Source organism: Anguilla anguilla, chromosome 9 (assembly GCF_013347855.1).
Source record: "Anguilla anguilla isolate fAngAng1 chromosome 9, fAngAng1.pri, whole genome shotgun sequence".
NCBI classification, from domain to species: domain Eukaryota; kingdom Metazoa; phylum Chordata; class Actinopteri; order Anguilliformes; family Anguillidae; genus Anguilla; species Anguilla anguilla.
The window spans coordinates 10,320,621-10,337,784 of record NC_049209.1 but is presented as its reverse complement, the minus strand read 5'-3'; the positions used below and the strand labels follow the sequence as shown (position 1 = coordinate 10,337,784).

Below are 17,164 nucleotides of genomic sequence, written 5' to 3'. Positions count from 1 at the left end.
TACAGGCAAGTGTTGATTGAATCCAGGAAAAAGTTAAGGGCAAGTGTAAATTGAATAGCAAGTCATCCACAGCATGACTCCTTGACAGGTGGTCCTAGGGATCCAATGTGAGCTGCAGAAGCACCTGAGGAACTTCATTTCTCTGGACCGTCTGCCCATGACTCAGGTGAGTGGCACGCCGGGGGGCTGTCAGGGACGCAGGCCCCGCTTCTCCGCCATCTCCTCTGTGTTCGGCAAGGGGGTCAAGTTTGCAATCACGGACAACGTGGTCACCGCCGAAATCATCGGAGTGGCCAGCGAGGACAGCCGGCGGATCGCCGCCGTCCTCCACCGCGCCGTTCACCTGGCCGGCCTGCACTTCACCGTGGAGGGCCGCGACACCCACTACTTCGTGAAGACGGGTCCCCTGGAGGAGGACCTGGCGGTGATGGGCGGGGCCGGAGGGGGGCGGGTCCTGGAGAATGGCGTCAACGTCACCGTGTCCCAGATGACCTCGGTGGTGGGCGGGAGGACTAGGCGCTTCGCCGACATCCAGCTGCAGCACGGGGCGCTGTGCTTCGTCGTCCGCTACGGAGCCACGGAGGAAGAGGAGAGGGCCAACGTCCTGGAGACGGCCCGGCAGAGGGCGGTGGAGCTGGCTTGGGCCAAGGAGCAGAAGAGGCTCCAGGAGGGCGAAGAGGGCATCAGGGCGTGGACAGAGGGCGAGAAGCAGCAGCTGCTCACCACGGGACGGGTGCCAGGCTACGACGGTTACTTTGTTCTGTCCGTCGAGCAGTACCTGGAACTCTCCGACAGTGCCAACAACATTCACTTCATGAGACAGAGTGAGATAGGGAGAAGGTAACATTAGAAACACACCAAACCGCCTCTCCTTCACCAAAGACTGCCTGTTTTTACAATTTCACTGATTTCTTGTACTGTTTTTCTAGAATAACAACTGTTAATGTGACAAAAAAAACTGGAAAAAATCATTTCCAACTGCCTTTAAAAGTGACAAATGATGGTATTTTTGTTCTAATTGGACTTTCTTTCTAACAGTGACATGCTTTCAACTTTTCAACAGCCTTTTCCTTTTTGTCTTATTATGATTGGCTATATTAACATAGTGCCAGTTTTTCTATTGTAGAATAGCAGTTTTCTTCCAGAGCAACTCTGGAGCATCTCAACTCCCTGTGCATGAGTTGTACATGTTTAAACATGGATGACAATGTGAAGGGCAGGCTATTTTAATTTACCTTTATAAATGTGTATATCAGTATAAAAGGTGTGCTCTAAGCTTTCATTTACATTAATATACAGCAACAGGTTTAATCTTTTGGCACATAGTGGGGACTTCTGTCGGTAACACTATATTTTGATTTTTCACTACTATTACAACGCCCTGTAGAATCATCTTAAATCTCTTTTTCTTACTTCCAGTGTGTTTGAAGTTATGATGGTAACAATGAATTAGAGCGTATACTTTTAGGCACAAAACTACTGTAAATAGCAAGTGCTTTAAGAAGAATAAGTGCTAAAACTGATGTGTTGTCACCCATTATTCCGTGTCAATATTGTTAATAGATGCAGTTGTGTTAAACAGCACTATTCAAAAATATTAATGCTGAAAATCTGTATAGTTTACTTTTCTATTAGAGTACAGACTGAAGTTATCTGTGCAGTTTTGGAATTTCATGGGAAATCTGGGTGAAGTGTGTGCCTTTTTGTTCATAAAGAAATATATTTGAAGTGAGATGTAGAAGTATAAAGACTTGTTTCCATGCCACATATACCCTGATTATTATTCAAGTACAATCCTGTTCAGGGCAACTTTCAGACATTGTAGATGCAATTGCAGCACAGCATTTAAAAACTGTTTAAAGACATATCTCAAACCACAAGCATATTGTGATGCATCATGTATAAATTCTAATGGAAATTAATTACTTGTAATATCACAGTTCAAACCAGCCAGGAAAGTACAGGCTAAATCATTGTGTCAGTTTGATTTCTGAATATAACCACATTTAGAAGCCACAGGTGCACTCTAAAGTTTATCCATAGATTTGCACAAGGATTCGGTAACTGCACCAATTTCACGGTTGTGGGAAGCTCTTTTATATTACTGAAAGCCCAAAGATGAGAATGAGCCGGAAGTGAGACAGAAATGAGCAGGCAGTGAAAAGAGCAGTGAGATGAAAAAGAGCAGTGAGATTAGGAAGAGCAATGAGATGACAATGAGAAGTGAGATTATAATGAGCAGTGAGATGAAAAAGAGCATGTGGTGAGATGAGAATGAGCAGTAAGATTAGGATGAGCAGTGAGATGACAATGAGCAGGTAGTGAGATGAAAAAGTGCATGTGGTGAGATGAGAATAAGCAGTGAGATAAGAATGAGCAGTGAGATTAGGATGAGCAGGTAGTGAGATGAAAAAGAGCATGTGGTGAGATGAAAAAGAGTATGTGGTGAGATGAGAATAAGCAGTGAGACAAGAATGACCAGTGAGATTAGGATGAGCAGTGAGATGAGAATGAGCAGGTAGTGAGATGAAAAAGAGCATGTGGTGCGATGAGAATAAACAGTGAGATGAGAATGAGCAGTCAGATTAGGATGAGCAGGTAGTGTGATGAGAATGAGCAGGCAGTGAGTTTAGAGTCAGACGAGGGCTACAGGCTGTAGAGCACAGATCATGTACTGTGGTTGTAATGTAGGGCGGCTTTAAGGGTTATTTTGATAACGGGTCCTGTGTGGAGGAGTCTGATCATATTAGCAGGATGGCCTGAACCATGGCTGGAAACAGTCAGCTGGGTATTGAGCAGAAATTTTCTTGCACTGGGTGCAAGTCATTCATGAATTCAGTAAAGGCCACTGTAGTGTTCTCTCAGTGGATGAGCACCTAGTAAAACTTCTGAGAGATACTGAGGGAGATCATGCCATCCACAGAAGTTTAATTTCCCAGTTCTGCCATGATACTATTCTTTGTCAACTGCAGGATCACACCTCAACTATGAAGGAAGCAAAGCCTTACTTTTAAAACAATAAAAGTATTGACTATCTCAAATGGTCCCTGTCCCTTTGAATGGTCCTTGGAACCGCATAAGTCTCAAGGTTTAATTGGTTCTCACAAAAAAAAAAAAAACATCTCTTTAATTTCTGTGGCCAGCAGGAAGTGGTAATTTGCAAAGACAGAGAATGCTTTTGAAGTGTTTTCTATCACTTAAATCTATATGGCACATCCATGTTTTTATATTACTTTGTATGTGTTGTTTTAGTTTGAAGTGTTAAAAGATAATTCTGTGGGCATTTAAGGAAAAAAAAAAAACCTTTTCCAGATCAGTGTCTGTGTGTGGAACGCAAAGGCAATGTCACAAAGCTCAGAATTTCCCTGACCTTGATTTTTTCTTTTCTTTTCTTTTTCAAGGCAGTATATGAAGCCTTGATTTTTTTTTTTACGGGGTGAGATTTTCACATCTTGATCCTATAGAAAACTCAAGAATCCGAGGGCAAGAGGAGACATGTATTTGATGGCCGCTGTGGTTTATTTTATTCTTGAGAGTGATTATTTTTAACTGCAGCCCTGAGCCAGGTCCCATGTATTGGCACTGTGCTGTCTCTTAACAGCTCTGCACTAACGCAGTGTGTCTTCAGTTGCTTTCAGTGGAATGACTGAAGGCCTCTTTTGCCATCCTCTGCAAGATCCCACAGCTGAGGAAGGTGGATGGGTAAACCAGAGTGAAAGATTCACTCGCATCCAGTTTTTGGATCTCTGCACTCTACCCTAACATTTCAAAGCTTTATTTTTTATCTCACAGCTCTGACCTATGCTAACTTGTTCTTGGTGTCCTTAACCAGTTGTGAAAATGGGCATGATTACTGTATTTATCCTGGAATACCCAGGTGTATAGTGTGTGCCCAGATAGACCCAGATAATACTATATTTGCCCTGGTAGACCACGGTATACTATATTTACCCAGGTATGATCAGGTACAGTATACTGTACTTACCCAAGTATACCCAGGTATACTGTTTATACCATGGTATACCCTGGTATACTGTATTTACCTTGGTACACTGTATTTGCCCAGGTATACCCCATATGCAGCATGCTGTTCCTCGTCAGATGAAGTTGGATAATATTACCGGATAATATTATTTTCAATTAAAATGGAATTAATTGTTAACCTTCCAGACTAAACATGAGTGAAATACACAGCACTGTGGGAAACATGCTTTACCAAATGTGTGTGTGGGTGTGGGTGTGGGTGTGGGAGTAGGTGTGCGTGCGTGCATGCGTGTGTGTGCATGTGTGTGCGTGTGTGTATGAGTTTGTGAGATCACAAGTGATCAGCAACCCCTATTTAGTCACGTCAATCTACTCTGAATCTGTGCACACAATTAAATGCAAGTCATCTTAGTATTCATGTTTTAAAACATTTGTTGTTGCACAGGTTTTCACTATCCTTTTTTAATGTGTCAGAGATCTAAATTGAAATTACACAATGTGTTATGGAGTACAGTATTTTATGGGGTTTGGTTTGTTTTGTTTTAATTGTATATGATGTCAGTGGATATATACAGTAATAGATGGAGATTGAGTAAAATTGAACATACTGAAAGTGGAATCTTTTTGAAAGTAAATGGCCCCTACTACTGATATTACATCCTTCTAAATGTTTAAACTGAAACTGTCTCCTAGTGGAGTTTTGAAAGTGTGGTTGCTAGGAAACGAGGCTCTCTTCCTGTGGTGGGGATTGTGTGTGATGTGCATACAGATAGAATGAATGCATTGAAACTGCTTGACTGCATTTCCTACTCTGGGCTTCGAGCCAGAGGCATGTGTTTTTTTTACAGTGCTTCACAGCAACTCGCTGTAAATAAGAGACAGGAAAAGTTAATATATTGAGTGTGGAAATTTCACATTCAAGAAAAAAGTACTTAAATTTTTTTTTTTTTAATAAATAAATGTGCAAATTCAGCTTTTGTATTTTGTGCATTCTGCTTCTCATTTCCTGTCTCTGTACCTGAACGTCAAACATTTTTGGTAATATTACATTACATTACATAATATCAATGGCAATCCCAAATTGACATCAGAAAGTGAGTTTGAATCATAAGTGAAGTCTACTTGGGCCTTTACAACATCATTTGATTTTGACTGAAAGAAAAAACAGACTAATGAATGTATAGCACATAATAAAATACAGTGTCATACATATAGTGCCGTAAAAAAGTATAGGCCCCTTCCTGATTTCCCCTATTACTGCATATTTGTCACACTGAAGGGTTTCAGATCTTCACACAAAATATTAGACAAAGGCAGCATGAGTAAACACAAAACACATTTTTTTTTAAATTATTTAATTAAAAAAGTTATTAAACACCCATATCACCCATGTGAAAAAGTAATTGCCCCCTTGGACTTAATAACCGGTTGCACCACCTTCAGCAGTAGCGACTGCAACCAAACACCTCTTAAAATTTGATAGCAGTCTTTCACATTACTGTGGAGTAATTTTAGCCCACTCTTCTTTATAGAACTGCTTAAATTCAGACAAATTAAATATACATCACATGTCAATAATTGTTATACAGAAATGTTGTTGAGAATGAGCAACAGAAGACTTGAATTGATGGTTGTCAGTGACAACTCCATTAAAAAAATAATAATTGTAACTATTAACTATGCAATACTTAAATGTATAACATGTACACTGCTGTAAACTATCAAAAAAATAAATACGAAAGAAAGATGTAAAATATTAATGTGATATCATGTGACAATGGTTTCACAAGTATATGGCAGAAAACACAAACAAATAAATATATTTGAGGGTGTTAAGCTTGTTGACAATCTTGTTCAGGTGCACACAATTTTAGGATGATTTGTGATTACATTTTAAGTGGATCAAGCATAAAACTGATTTAGGAACATTTTGCACAAATAGACATCTTATACATCGGTTTATGATATGATTTAGTATATAAGTGTACAATATTTTATATTATACTTATTACAATATTATACTTATATTTTAATTCCAAAATAATTTTATAAATGAGGCCGTTCACTTTTATTTCAGTTAACGATAATGAATTTTGTTTAATGTTAAAAGTGATCCAGAGCCAATTAGAATGTAGGAGAAACAGAAGTGCATTCACCTGATTAGTAAAATAACACATTCATCTTGTAGACACACTGTGCAACTGTGATGAAAAAACAATGTTTCCATGCAAGAGTCTTATTTTACTTTTAAGACTGATGCATATTGATTAAATCTAATTTAGATTTTGGACAAATACATATTTCAGCATCTTACACATTTACAATGCCCAAAAAGGCCTTGGCAATACAAACTTCACAAGCCACGAAAATCTAAGTTCAAGAAAAGACATGTACAGCCCAATGAGCATCATCTTCCATTTAGCTGGTATGACTGCTTTTCGGCATGGACAGGGTAGAGCAGCGGCATGACAATGCCCTGGTCTGGTTTCTCAAAGGCAGCAATCAGATTCTTCACATTCCGAAAGAGGCGTTTCTGGCTTCCGGGAGAGGACTGAAACAAATGGAGAAGGTGGAGAAACAGGAACCAGGGTGAAGGTGAGCCTTTGGCCATCTCCACATAAAACAAACCAAGACCAAACAGAGCCTTCGAGGTGAAACCTGTAAGGTGTGACTTAAGACCCGAGCATCCTTTCAGTGATGTTTATTTGGTCATGCTTATGTAAGGCCGTGGGTGAGTGCTTCGTTTCTGCTGTGTTCCTGTAGCGTGAGCAAAGTTCTGGAGACAGCCGACCCAAGGATTCAGCCTTTAACTTGTTTATTCCTTGGAAGAATACGGACGGCGTTTACTCCCGTTTGCAGTACAGCATTGGTTATCTATTGCTTTTAAAACAGTCTGGAGAGCTAGCAATCTTCCCTCCAATCAAACATACCCGTCCCACTTCTCTCCCTGACTCCCGCGCCTTTGTTTTCTTCTCTCCCTCTCACACTTTGCACCACCCCCTCTCTCTACACTTACGGAAGCCTTCCCAGTCCAAAACGTATATCCGTGGGTACAGCAGTTCAATCTCACGTCTCACATTTATCTCCCCCCCCCCGAAATCAGATACCAGGTGCTTTCTTCGTGCTGACTGGCTAAACCCCAGACTGTATAGGCTCTGCCCTGAGTTCCTCTTGTATTTACACCATTTGTATTTACAGTACATGGTTCCATGCTGGTGTTTGGTTCCTCTTTGTAATCTACAGTCAACCAAGTACAGCTGGTACTTAGTTAGATCACTCTGTTGTGTTCCCATCCATCAATTGATTAACCATTAATCAATGACATTTTACTTCATTTAAATGCCATTCTCAAAGTACGTGCTGTACCAGTTGCTGGAGTATCAGTACGATTGAATTTCAAATCCTCAAGTAAACATTATATGTTCATTGCTGCTGGTCAGTGATGGACTGGCAATACAGCGAGGTTGGCAAATGCAACAAGGACTGCCTGACTGTGAGCAGCTTGGGCTGCTCAGAATGGATTATTATTATTATTATTAACACTAAATAAATTTGTCTCCAATAAATTTGTATTTAAAGTAACTTATTTCAGCAACCAAAAACACTTTATATTTGCCTTTTTATATTTCTTTCTAAGAAATGATGTTAAGCACCCATGATCCCCCTCGTCGCTAAGACCCTCCAAGCGGGCACCAAACTCATCAAACCATTTCTTTATGGATCTTGCTGTGTGCATAGGGGCATTGTCATCCTGAAACAGGTAATGGCCTTCCCCAAACTGTTGTCACAAATTTAGAAGCACACAATTCTCTGGAATGTCACTGTATACGGTACCATTAATATTTCCCCTCACTGTAACTAAGGGGCCTAGCCCAAACCATGAAAAACAGCTCCAGACCATTATTCCTCCTCCACCAAACTTTACTGTTGGCACTATTCGGGCCAGTACACTATGCATTCCGCCAAACCCAGGTTTGTCTGTTTGACTGCCAGACAGTGTAGTGTGATTCATCACTCCAGGGAACATGTTACCACTGCTCCAGAGTTCAATGGCGGTGTGCTTTACGCCACTCCAGTCGACACTTGGCAAACCTACTTCATGAAGCTCTTGACAAACTGTTCTTGTGCTGATGTTGTTTTCAGAGGTAGTTTGGCACTCTGTAATGTGTTGCAGCTCAGGACAGATGATTCATACGTGCTACATCCTTCAGAACTCAGCAGTCCCATTCTATGAGCTTGTGCGGCTTTGTGGCTGAGCTGTTGTTGCCCCTATAAGTTTCCATTTCACAATAACAACATTTACAGTTGATTGGGGCAGCTCTAGCAGGGCAGAAATTAGGCAAACGGAAAGGTGACAACCTATGACAGTGCTATGCTGAAAGTCACTGAGCTCTTCAGCCACACATTCTACTGCCATTGTTTGTCAATGGAAATTGCATGGCTGTATGCTTGATTTTATGCATCTGTATAAAATGGATGTGGCTGAAATAGCAGCACCCCCCCCAGCCCCCCTCCCACCCCCGTCGACAACATCGGGTGACACTGACGGTCGACCATACCGTGTGTCACCAACCCTAGTGACGCCACTGAATCACGTTACTTCAGACTTCTTTCTCACCTCTACGATCCAGGCTTCTCCTGGAGTTCGATGTAGCCTGTAGGTGTACACACACTTATTGAACCTGTCAATTCAAGCAACAACAAAAAAAAAACATAGCTCTTTCAATTGTGTTTTAGCTCATAATTAGCTTATTAATATAGTGATGATTGTGAATGTGGCAACAGTGATGATTATAACCATAGTATAAGTAGTAGTAGTTGCAGCAGTATTGGTATACTTGCTATATTGCAGGCGAAATACTACAAATTAAACTTTTCATAGCTTACAACACAGCTGTATACCACATTCAAATGCGACAACATTCAGTTACACAGAGTATATTTAATGGTACTATTGTTTAAGAAGCAAAGAAAGATATAGAAATAGAGATAATCGATTAACACCGAGGCTATTTTCCTTATGGAGGGAGAGTAGAGAATGTATGTATAACAATGTAAGAGTATGCAGTATTCAGGGCTACATTCATAGTCCATGTGCAACAACAGTAGGGTTTTTCACCTTCTATTTGCATTCATTTACATTACATTACAGGCATTTGGCAGACGCTCTTATCCAGAGCGACGTACAACAAAGTGTATAACCATAACCAGGAACAAGTATGTTGAAAACCCTAGAGGGGAGTATAGTACCAAGTGCAGGGAACGACCGCGTAGTTTAACTTGGACCCTGTAGGTTAATCTGATCAACACAAACAAAAGCAGCAACAAAGCAGTCTATGCAAATAATACAAGCAATAATTGAGTATGCACGAGTGCAATAACTAAGTCAACTAAGATACAATTTCTATGCACTCTGGGAGTTTAAATGATCAAATTGTGATGTATCTCATTTCAGTTGTATTTGCTTTTATCTTTTCTTATTATGCAAAGATGAGTGGCAAAAATGAGTAACTGTTTTCAAAACTTTTTCAAACTTGCTCATATTCGGAGCTTAGCCTGCATTGTGGATTCACAAATGACCGGATGCTTCAATATTCACTAATCGCCCACTTCGTACAATAGGACCCCCTTTTGACCGAATTATTCACGGTTTGGATTGAACATTCCTTAGGAATTTTGGTCCATGCTGACTCGATAGCACCCCACAGGAGCAGGCTACTTGCGTTAAACAGGTGTACCTAATAACGTGGCCTATGACTGAAGATGACGGCTTCCTCTCACTCCAGTGCTTACGACACAGACGTATCTTGCGTGAGGTAAAGGCTGATTTGCCTTGGTTTTCTACAAACATAGGACAACAGATGTCGTGACATTGAAATTATTATAAAGATAATGTCACCACCACCACCAACAACAACAACAACCATAATAGCCTAATAAAGACATACTATTTAAAAGACGGCTATTGCCAAATCACATAAGAAAATCGTATAATAATGTTTAAAATATATTATTTCCACTCAAAATCATTTCATCGCTGTATTTATGCAACTCCTGTTTTCCTAAGCACACAGTACATTCTTAATATGCCAGCTCAGACCAAGTGTTTTTTTTTTCTCTTTTTTTTTTTTTTAAATAAAACCTTTCAAAAACAAATATATTCTTAAGAAGATTAATTGGTTTTTAATAAGAAATGTTTGAGAAAGTTGTTAGAATCACAGAAGCCATGTAACCTACTTACAATACGCAAAGACAATAAACTCCAGGTATGGTCTCGCTGTTTCGTATTAAGAAGCTGCCGTCTTTTCCCGATAAACTGAGAAGTCTCTCTGTGGCGTCCTTGGTGATAGCTCCGTGATAGACAGATAGTGGTTCCATGTTGTAAGCAGTAATGACAACCTGTTTCTTTCTGAAGCGTCTTTCAAACGTAGGCTACTACAGCACCTCGTGAACCTACCAGAACACCTTTTGAATGAAATGAGTGATTACTGGAAGTAAATTCGGAAGCAATAAACGAAATTAAACAGTTGTGCCTCCGTCTGACGAGGTGAATTTCGTTTCCTACCATGACACGTTAAACGAAAAGATTAACCACCGTGACGAACCCCATTGCCCTCCCCCTCAACCACAAATGCTATTCGTATAGACAAGTAAAATAAATGTCAGAAATAAAAAATGGAAGTAAATTTGTCGTGTATGCGCATAAGGGTGTTTCTTATAATATAATATAATATAATAATATAATATAATAGAATATAAGCCAATTGGGTCGCTGGAATTTGTGGAAATAACAGTGCCACGCTTGCCTCATATTTCCATGTATTAAATTAGTTGTCATATTTAGAGTAAACATTTCCTGAACTTGATTTAGAACACACATGCAAATTATTTTTTTATTTTTTTTTTGGCAGTTTTCTGAACATGCAAAGGAAAAATCACCATCACACCAAAAAATAAAATTAGGAAATACATACAAAATGACAAATCATGCTTTAAAGGTATTTAATGTTAATAGATACATTGTTTTATGTATTTATTTTTCTCATGTAGTCTCAACATTTTTTCAAGGATGGAATTGTCACGATCTGTACTTTATTTAGTCACTCTTACATGGAACATACATTTACATTTTTATCAATTCTATTTTCATGCAAGTGATGAATAACAATTGCCAAAATTATGAGCCAGTTTATGTAACTTGTAATATAGCACAATTTAAAGTAATAATCTCGAAGATTTTCATTAAAATAAATGTCTGTTAAGTCACTATCTATCGCCGAATTAGGCAGCACAGTGGTGATTGAGCCTATTATTATATTAATAATAATAATAATAATAATTATTATTATTATTATTATTTATGATAAAAGAACTGGGTGTCTGTGGCGACATTCCCGGGAAAAAATCTCTCGAATGCAATGCTACCTTGCTGCAACGTTGCAGTGTAGCTAACTAAAGGCCAGTTCAGATCAATGATTCGCAACGAGACTGGATGCAACTTGCACAATTCCAAGACGTTTGATTGTAAACGTTCTAAAACTGCACTTGGCGATTTGACAAGGCGGGTCTTCTGAGACCCCAGGGCAGGCAACGGCTCTCCACTAACCAGTTCACACCGCTGCAATTTTCTCTGCAACATTCTAAAACCGTTTCGTCTGGTTGCGAATCATTGATCTGAACTGGCCTTAACGTTACCGTTATTTACATTGCCATCAAGTTCATCAATATATTATAATGATCGGAATAAAGCCGGGATATAAGTGGAGCAGAGCCAGGTCTGATTTCTGTGTAAAGATGTCAAGCTGGAGAAAACTAAATAAAAGAATACGGAAGTATGGATTAGCGTTGTTAGTATTCTATCACGCTTCCTCATATGTTCCTTCAGCCTTGGTTCCCTTTCTTGATGAAATCTCCTTCGTTTTTGTTTTATTCTTCTTGTTCTGATTGCTAATTTAACACCCAGCTCAGCTTTATTCTCGAACAGTTTAGCTAGCAAAACCATAAACACCAGGGCAGTTGTTGCAAGGCAGTTGTTTCAAAAATATCACACAACAATCATTCATGAAAAAGACTGTTTATTGTGCACGAGATACATAATTGCAGGAGCCACAGCGAATCCCGCGAATTCTTCTCTGCAGTGTAAAGATGTTCATACCGGGCGAAAAGATAAAGAACGTTTGTGGAAATTGATCATCACTAATTCTACCCCATGTCTGCTACAGCATTTTAACCCGGCTCGGCAGTGTAAAGACAGTTTAAGTTAGCCTAATGTTAGACAACGAATGAGTATGTACATAACGTTACTTTTATAACAACCATTCATTCAGTAAATAGTGTTATAGTTGGCGTGGCCCAGGTGCCAACTGACTGACGTCACACAGGCGACACTGGTTGGATCCGGTTGGATCTATGGGAAGTGAGGTCCAAAAACACACCTGCAATTACCGTTTCTCACCATTGGTACCGCCAAAGAGAACGAAATGGAAATATTCGAGATGGTAACTTTAGAAGTTAAAAATTTGCATTGCGATGGTGATTACAGTCCTGTGGTGGTGATACTGGTCATGACGTTGATAGTGACACTCGGATAAAAGATTTGCATAGCAAGTTTGTTTATAAAACATCAATAATTCTTAGTTAGCTTAAGATGTGAACTTCTTTCTTGGTTGACTGCCTGCTCCCAACATATGGAAACTAAACTCAACTCTTCATTTGTGTGCAAACTTAGGACAACACACTTAAGAGAACAAACAGTTCACTTTGTAACCCTTATTCATTCATTCATTCATTTTTATTGATGTTGCTCTTGGGGATTGCACTGAATTATGCTTCTCACAGTCTGTTGTGTGCTTTTATACTTATTCAGACTTCCCACCTGTATGACATTTTCTAGTTTTTTCTTTGCTGCACAGAGATCTCGGAAGGCTTTACTTCTGTTTCTGTTTACTTTTTTGTGTCCTCCCTACTTTGGAGTTTTATATGATGTAGCAGACCCACATACGCCTGCATGTGTCGGTATTGCATTTGAAGCACAATGCTGATTCTCTTGCTGTGGTTGTAATTCTGGAGATTGTAGGGAAGTGTTTACTGATAAAAAAATTTGCGTGTTATGAATTTTTCCATGTACTGCTTATCAAGGAATGATGCAATTATGACATTCCAGTTACACTCCTTATTCAAGAATTCACTCATTCTTGAGAACTAGGGGAGCTTATTAGGGTGGCCTTCCCATGGCAGTCTCTGGACCTGAACCCAACTGAAGATCTATGAGAGCTGCCCAAGAAAGAAGAGGCCAAACATCAAGTAACATCAACAGATCATCCATGGGAAGTAATGAGGAAGTTCTGGGATAAAGTGAGGTGTTAATTAAGCTGAAATCAATGCCAACAGTGATGGTGGTAATCTGAAAGGTGGACTCACTAACAATTTTTGACCTTCATTAAATCCTAATTTTTTTTTTTTTTTAATGTATTATTGAATAAGAAGTATAAATGGAGTCTCATAATTGTATTAGCCCTTGATACATGATTTATTGTATCAATTGATGATGGTGGTGGAGAGCGCTGTCTAACACATTGGCCCAAAATCTCCCATGGATGTTCAATTGGGTTGAAATCTGGTGACTATGAAGGCCATATGATTCCCATCATTTTCATACTCATCAAACCATTCAGTGACCCCTCAGGGCCTGTGGATGAGGGCATTGTCATCCTGGAAGGCACCACTCCCATCAGGATAGAAATGTTTCATCATATGATAAAGGTGATCAGATGTGCATTCGTCTTTGTAATGAGTGTTTTATGCACTGCAACCCTACTATAATCTCAATGTAACTGCAGACGGATGTCCTGCATTCCCATTCTCAGTCACCTGAGGAAGTTACTCATCTGTTTTTCCTTATACGTGCTTTCTACCACAATTTCCAACCCTATTTACTGAGTCTTCCTTATATCTAAATGCAGAAGTCACTTTTGTTACTGAAGCTCCTGGCATCTTGATCCAAAATTGAGATCAACTGGGTCTGCACAGCATTTTTATACATGCCACTGTGCATGATAGGATGTTAATTGCTTAATTGTATCTTGCAGTAGGCCTGTATAGAAGCGTCTGCATTTTTTATGGTTCTTCACTCATTTATCCAGGTTTATTCTTTAATTTGTCACCCATCTGTATATACCATATGGGATCAGCCCCAGCATACCTCCACAAGATCTTCAAACCCTACATGCCAGCCAGACCCCTCCGTTCCGCTACCTCAGGACGCCTGGCCCCTCACCCTCTTCGCACTTGCCTTCCTGGTCACTTCTCCTGTCAGTCTTGGCTCCACAATGGTGGAATGACCTTCCCATGGAAGTCAGAACAGCTGAGATCCTGACCACCTTCAAACGATGACTGAAGACTCACCTCTTCAGGCTACACCTCTCCCCATCCCTCCCTACCTCCCTGTAGTCTCTAATTGACTATGTAATCTTAGGGTTGTAGCTAGGTAAGCTGTTTATCTTAGTTGGCTTAGTTGAGTAGGCACTAGTGCAATAACTATTGCTTGTTTTATTTGCATAGACTGCTTTGTTGCTGTTTTTGTTGTGTTAATCAGATTAACCTACAGGGTCCAAGTTAAACTACGCAGTCGTTCCCCGCACTTGGAACTGTACTTTCCTCTAGGGTTTTCAACATGCTTGTTCCTGGTTTTGGTTATACACTTTGTTGTACGTCGCTCTGGGTAAGAGCGTCCGCCAAATGCCTGTAATGTAATGTAATGTACCATGTTAACATAAATAGATTAAAATTACTTTTAATCTTTCTTCCAGTGCCTGTCAATAGTACATTACTTATAACATCTTAAAGTATCCAAAATTATAAAATAGGAATATTGATTTTTAAAAGGTTCTTCTTAAGGTCTTTTTCAGGTTTAAAAAAATAATTATGTTCATACCACAAAGATCACAGTAATAAGCCAAAATCTGAAGATAAATAAAGCTGTTAAGCTTTTAAATATATATATATATATATTAGCCAACCAATACACCTTTATTGAGAGGCCAGTTGTTATCTTTCTTCAACACTGTACTTACAGTATGTACTGTCTGTACTCAATGTGACCCTGTCAGAGGGGAATTAACTTTGGTTCCTCATTAAACAGGTGGTTGAGTGAAACAGGAAGCCAAACACAGGATATCTGTATGCATAGTATCACAAGATAAATATGGCATCAATTTTAGAACTGGCTTTCGAACTATGAAAAACAAAATGTTCTTTGAAAGAAACTGAAAATATAAAACATAACAACCTTAAGCTCTGTTGTACATAGACAGCAGAAATGATGTTACATGCACAAAACAGAAACACACCATATGCCTGGTTGTGGTTATTGCCATGAGAATTTATGAATGTCTATGTCGTGCTGAAGACAGGGGCTTGTACAGGATTTTAAAAAATCTACCTGTCATGGGGGTGCCATAGAAAAGAGATTAGCGAATGCTGGGGTGGGGGGTGGAGGGAATTTATGATCGCAGGTAGCAATAAAAAAACAAATGATTACTGACTTACCCAGGTGTTGTGTGCTGCTGAATTCAGTGTCCATTTCCCCTGCACTTTGCCCTGATAGGTACATTACATTACATTCATTCAGCAGACGGTTTTATCCAAATTGACATACAATAAGTGAATACCAAAGGTTACTGGAACATCTACAAAACACAGGTCAGATAAGGTACGATACTCATTTTGTACAGTTATTCATAGCCATGAACACATTAAGTCCGGTTCACACAGTGAACATTACTCTGGTCTAACCTATGCTGTGTCAAACTAGGAGGAATTACAAGAACATCAAGACAATGATACAAGGCACAATAAGTGCTGGATGGATAAGCTGGATAAGTACTTTGCATGTAGGCTACTGATTTCAAACAAACGTTTGCTATGACTTACTGATTCTCATGCTTTCGTGGTTTTTCGGTAATGTTGGTATTTCTAATAAAGAATTTTAATGATTAACCAGATGTAATACAGTAGAGAATGTAAATAATGTCAAATAATGATGAAAGGATGGCTACTGTGAATACGAATGGTGCCTTTATCACTCTGTCATGCCTAAATTTGCCTAAAGTATTGTTGCTATTGATTTGTCATTAATACTTTTATTTCCCAGCAGATTCCCTGTCATTAATTTCTTTTTGCAGGGGAAACAGAGGCACCAAATTCACCAGAACACCGGTCTAGAAATCTAGACAAGGAGGACATTGGATGAAGCAGTTTGAGGAGAAAAAAGTTGTGTACAGTTCATATGAGTCACAGGATGAATTCTCGTTTCTAGTTTCAAAATGTTAGCCTTTGCAACAGTGACAGAGGATGAAAACACAGAAAGGAGGAAATTATAAAGACAGGTCAATTGCACAGACTTGAGACAGTGACCTAAGCTGTGTTTAGCCAATGGGTTCACACAGCATTATCCAATACTGAAACTTACAGATCGTATTACACCAACTCTGGAAAAGGACTAAACTGAATTTCCATTCTAGTCATCAGAACATGATTTTAAAAAGGATAAACTGTGGACTGTGATGGGCAAGTACTATAGAAAGAGGTACAGTGGGGTGCAAAAATCTTGGCACCCCTGGTTTAAATGTCTGTTACAATTAATCTCTAAGTGATCGAAAGCAAACCTGAACTCTAAATGGTACTGTTTTTAAATTATAAAAAGGGGAAAGGACCCTATGCAAAAGTTTGGGAACCCTTTTGGATAATTCTTTGTTACTTTAAAAAAAGGTCATTATTAAGGCCCAGACCAAGGTGATTTACTTGTTAGGGCTTCAATGAGGCAGGTGAAAATATTTCCAGGGCTGAATTATTTATCCTGAAGTAACTCCATGCCTTCTAATGTATCTGACTGCGGTGGCTGTTCTGTCTGGTGTTAACAACCATGGGTTCCTCTAAACTGTTGTCCAAGGATGTCAGAATCAAGATAGTTCACTTCCATCAACAAGGAAAATGGCTCTCAATGTTTCAAACTATCTATTTGTACGGTTAGAAACATTATCAGAAAATGGAAGATAAATGGAACAGTTGAAGTCAAGGCAAGGTCTGGAAGACCAAGAAAGATTTCAGATAGAATGGCCAGAAACCTGGTGATAAATGCTCAGCGCAACCCACACATCACTGCAAAAGAGCTGCAAGAAAT

At 39.4% G+C, this 17,164-nt stretch overlaps 2 protein-coding genes across 4 annotated transcripts in view; one reads left to right on the top strand and one right to left on the bottom strand.

Moving 5' to 3' along the window:
- The window catches only part of tenm1 (teneurin transmembrane protein 1), a 414,402-nt gene extending 411,283 nt beyond the window's left edge, over positions 1-3,119 (top strand). For all 3 annotated transcript variants that reach the window (XM_035434568.1, XM_035434569.1, XM_035434567.1), the window contains one exon: positions 89-3,119. In XM_035434568.1, the coding sequence (XP_035290459.1) occupies positions 89-844 (756 nt within the window). In that variant the 3' untranslated portion in view covers positions 845-3,119. The remainder of the gene's footprint in view (positions 1-88) is intronic.
- A 2,209-nt stretch (positions 3,120-5,328) lies between these two features.
- Positions 5,329-11,249, bottom strand: LOC118236271 (SH2 domain-containing protein 1A-like). The gene is made up of 3 exons (XM_035434490.1): positions 10,226-11,249; positions 8,603-8,666; positions 5,329-6,535 (listed from the first exon to the last, which is right to left on the bottom strand). The coding sequence occupies exons 1-3, from the start codon at positions 10,360-10,362 to the stop codon at positions 6,392-6,394; spliced, it is 345 nt and encodes a 114-aa protein (XP_035290381.1). The 5' UTR covers positions 10,363-11,249; the 3' UTR covers positions 5,329-6,391.
- Between the last annotated feature and the right edge of the window lie 5,915 nt (positions 11,250-17,164).

What these genes read in the sequence shown, in the direction of transcription:
- LOC118236271 (XM_035434490.1), bottom strand. Translation starts at nt 10,362, where the DNA reads ATGGAACCACTATCTGTCTATCACGGAGCTATCACCAAGGACGCCACA. An exon ending in GTTTATTGTCTTTGCGTATT is followed by an intron (nt 8,667 to 10,225) that starts GTAAGTAGGTTA and finishes TTGAATTGACAG; the next exon opens with GTTCAATAAGTGTGTGTACA. An exon ending in GAGAAGCCTGGATCGTAGAG is followed by an intron (nt 6,536 to 8,602) that starts GTGAGAAAGAAG and finishes CATTTGTTTCAG; the next exon opens with TCCTCTCCCGGAAGCCAGAA.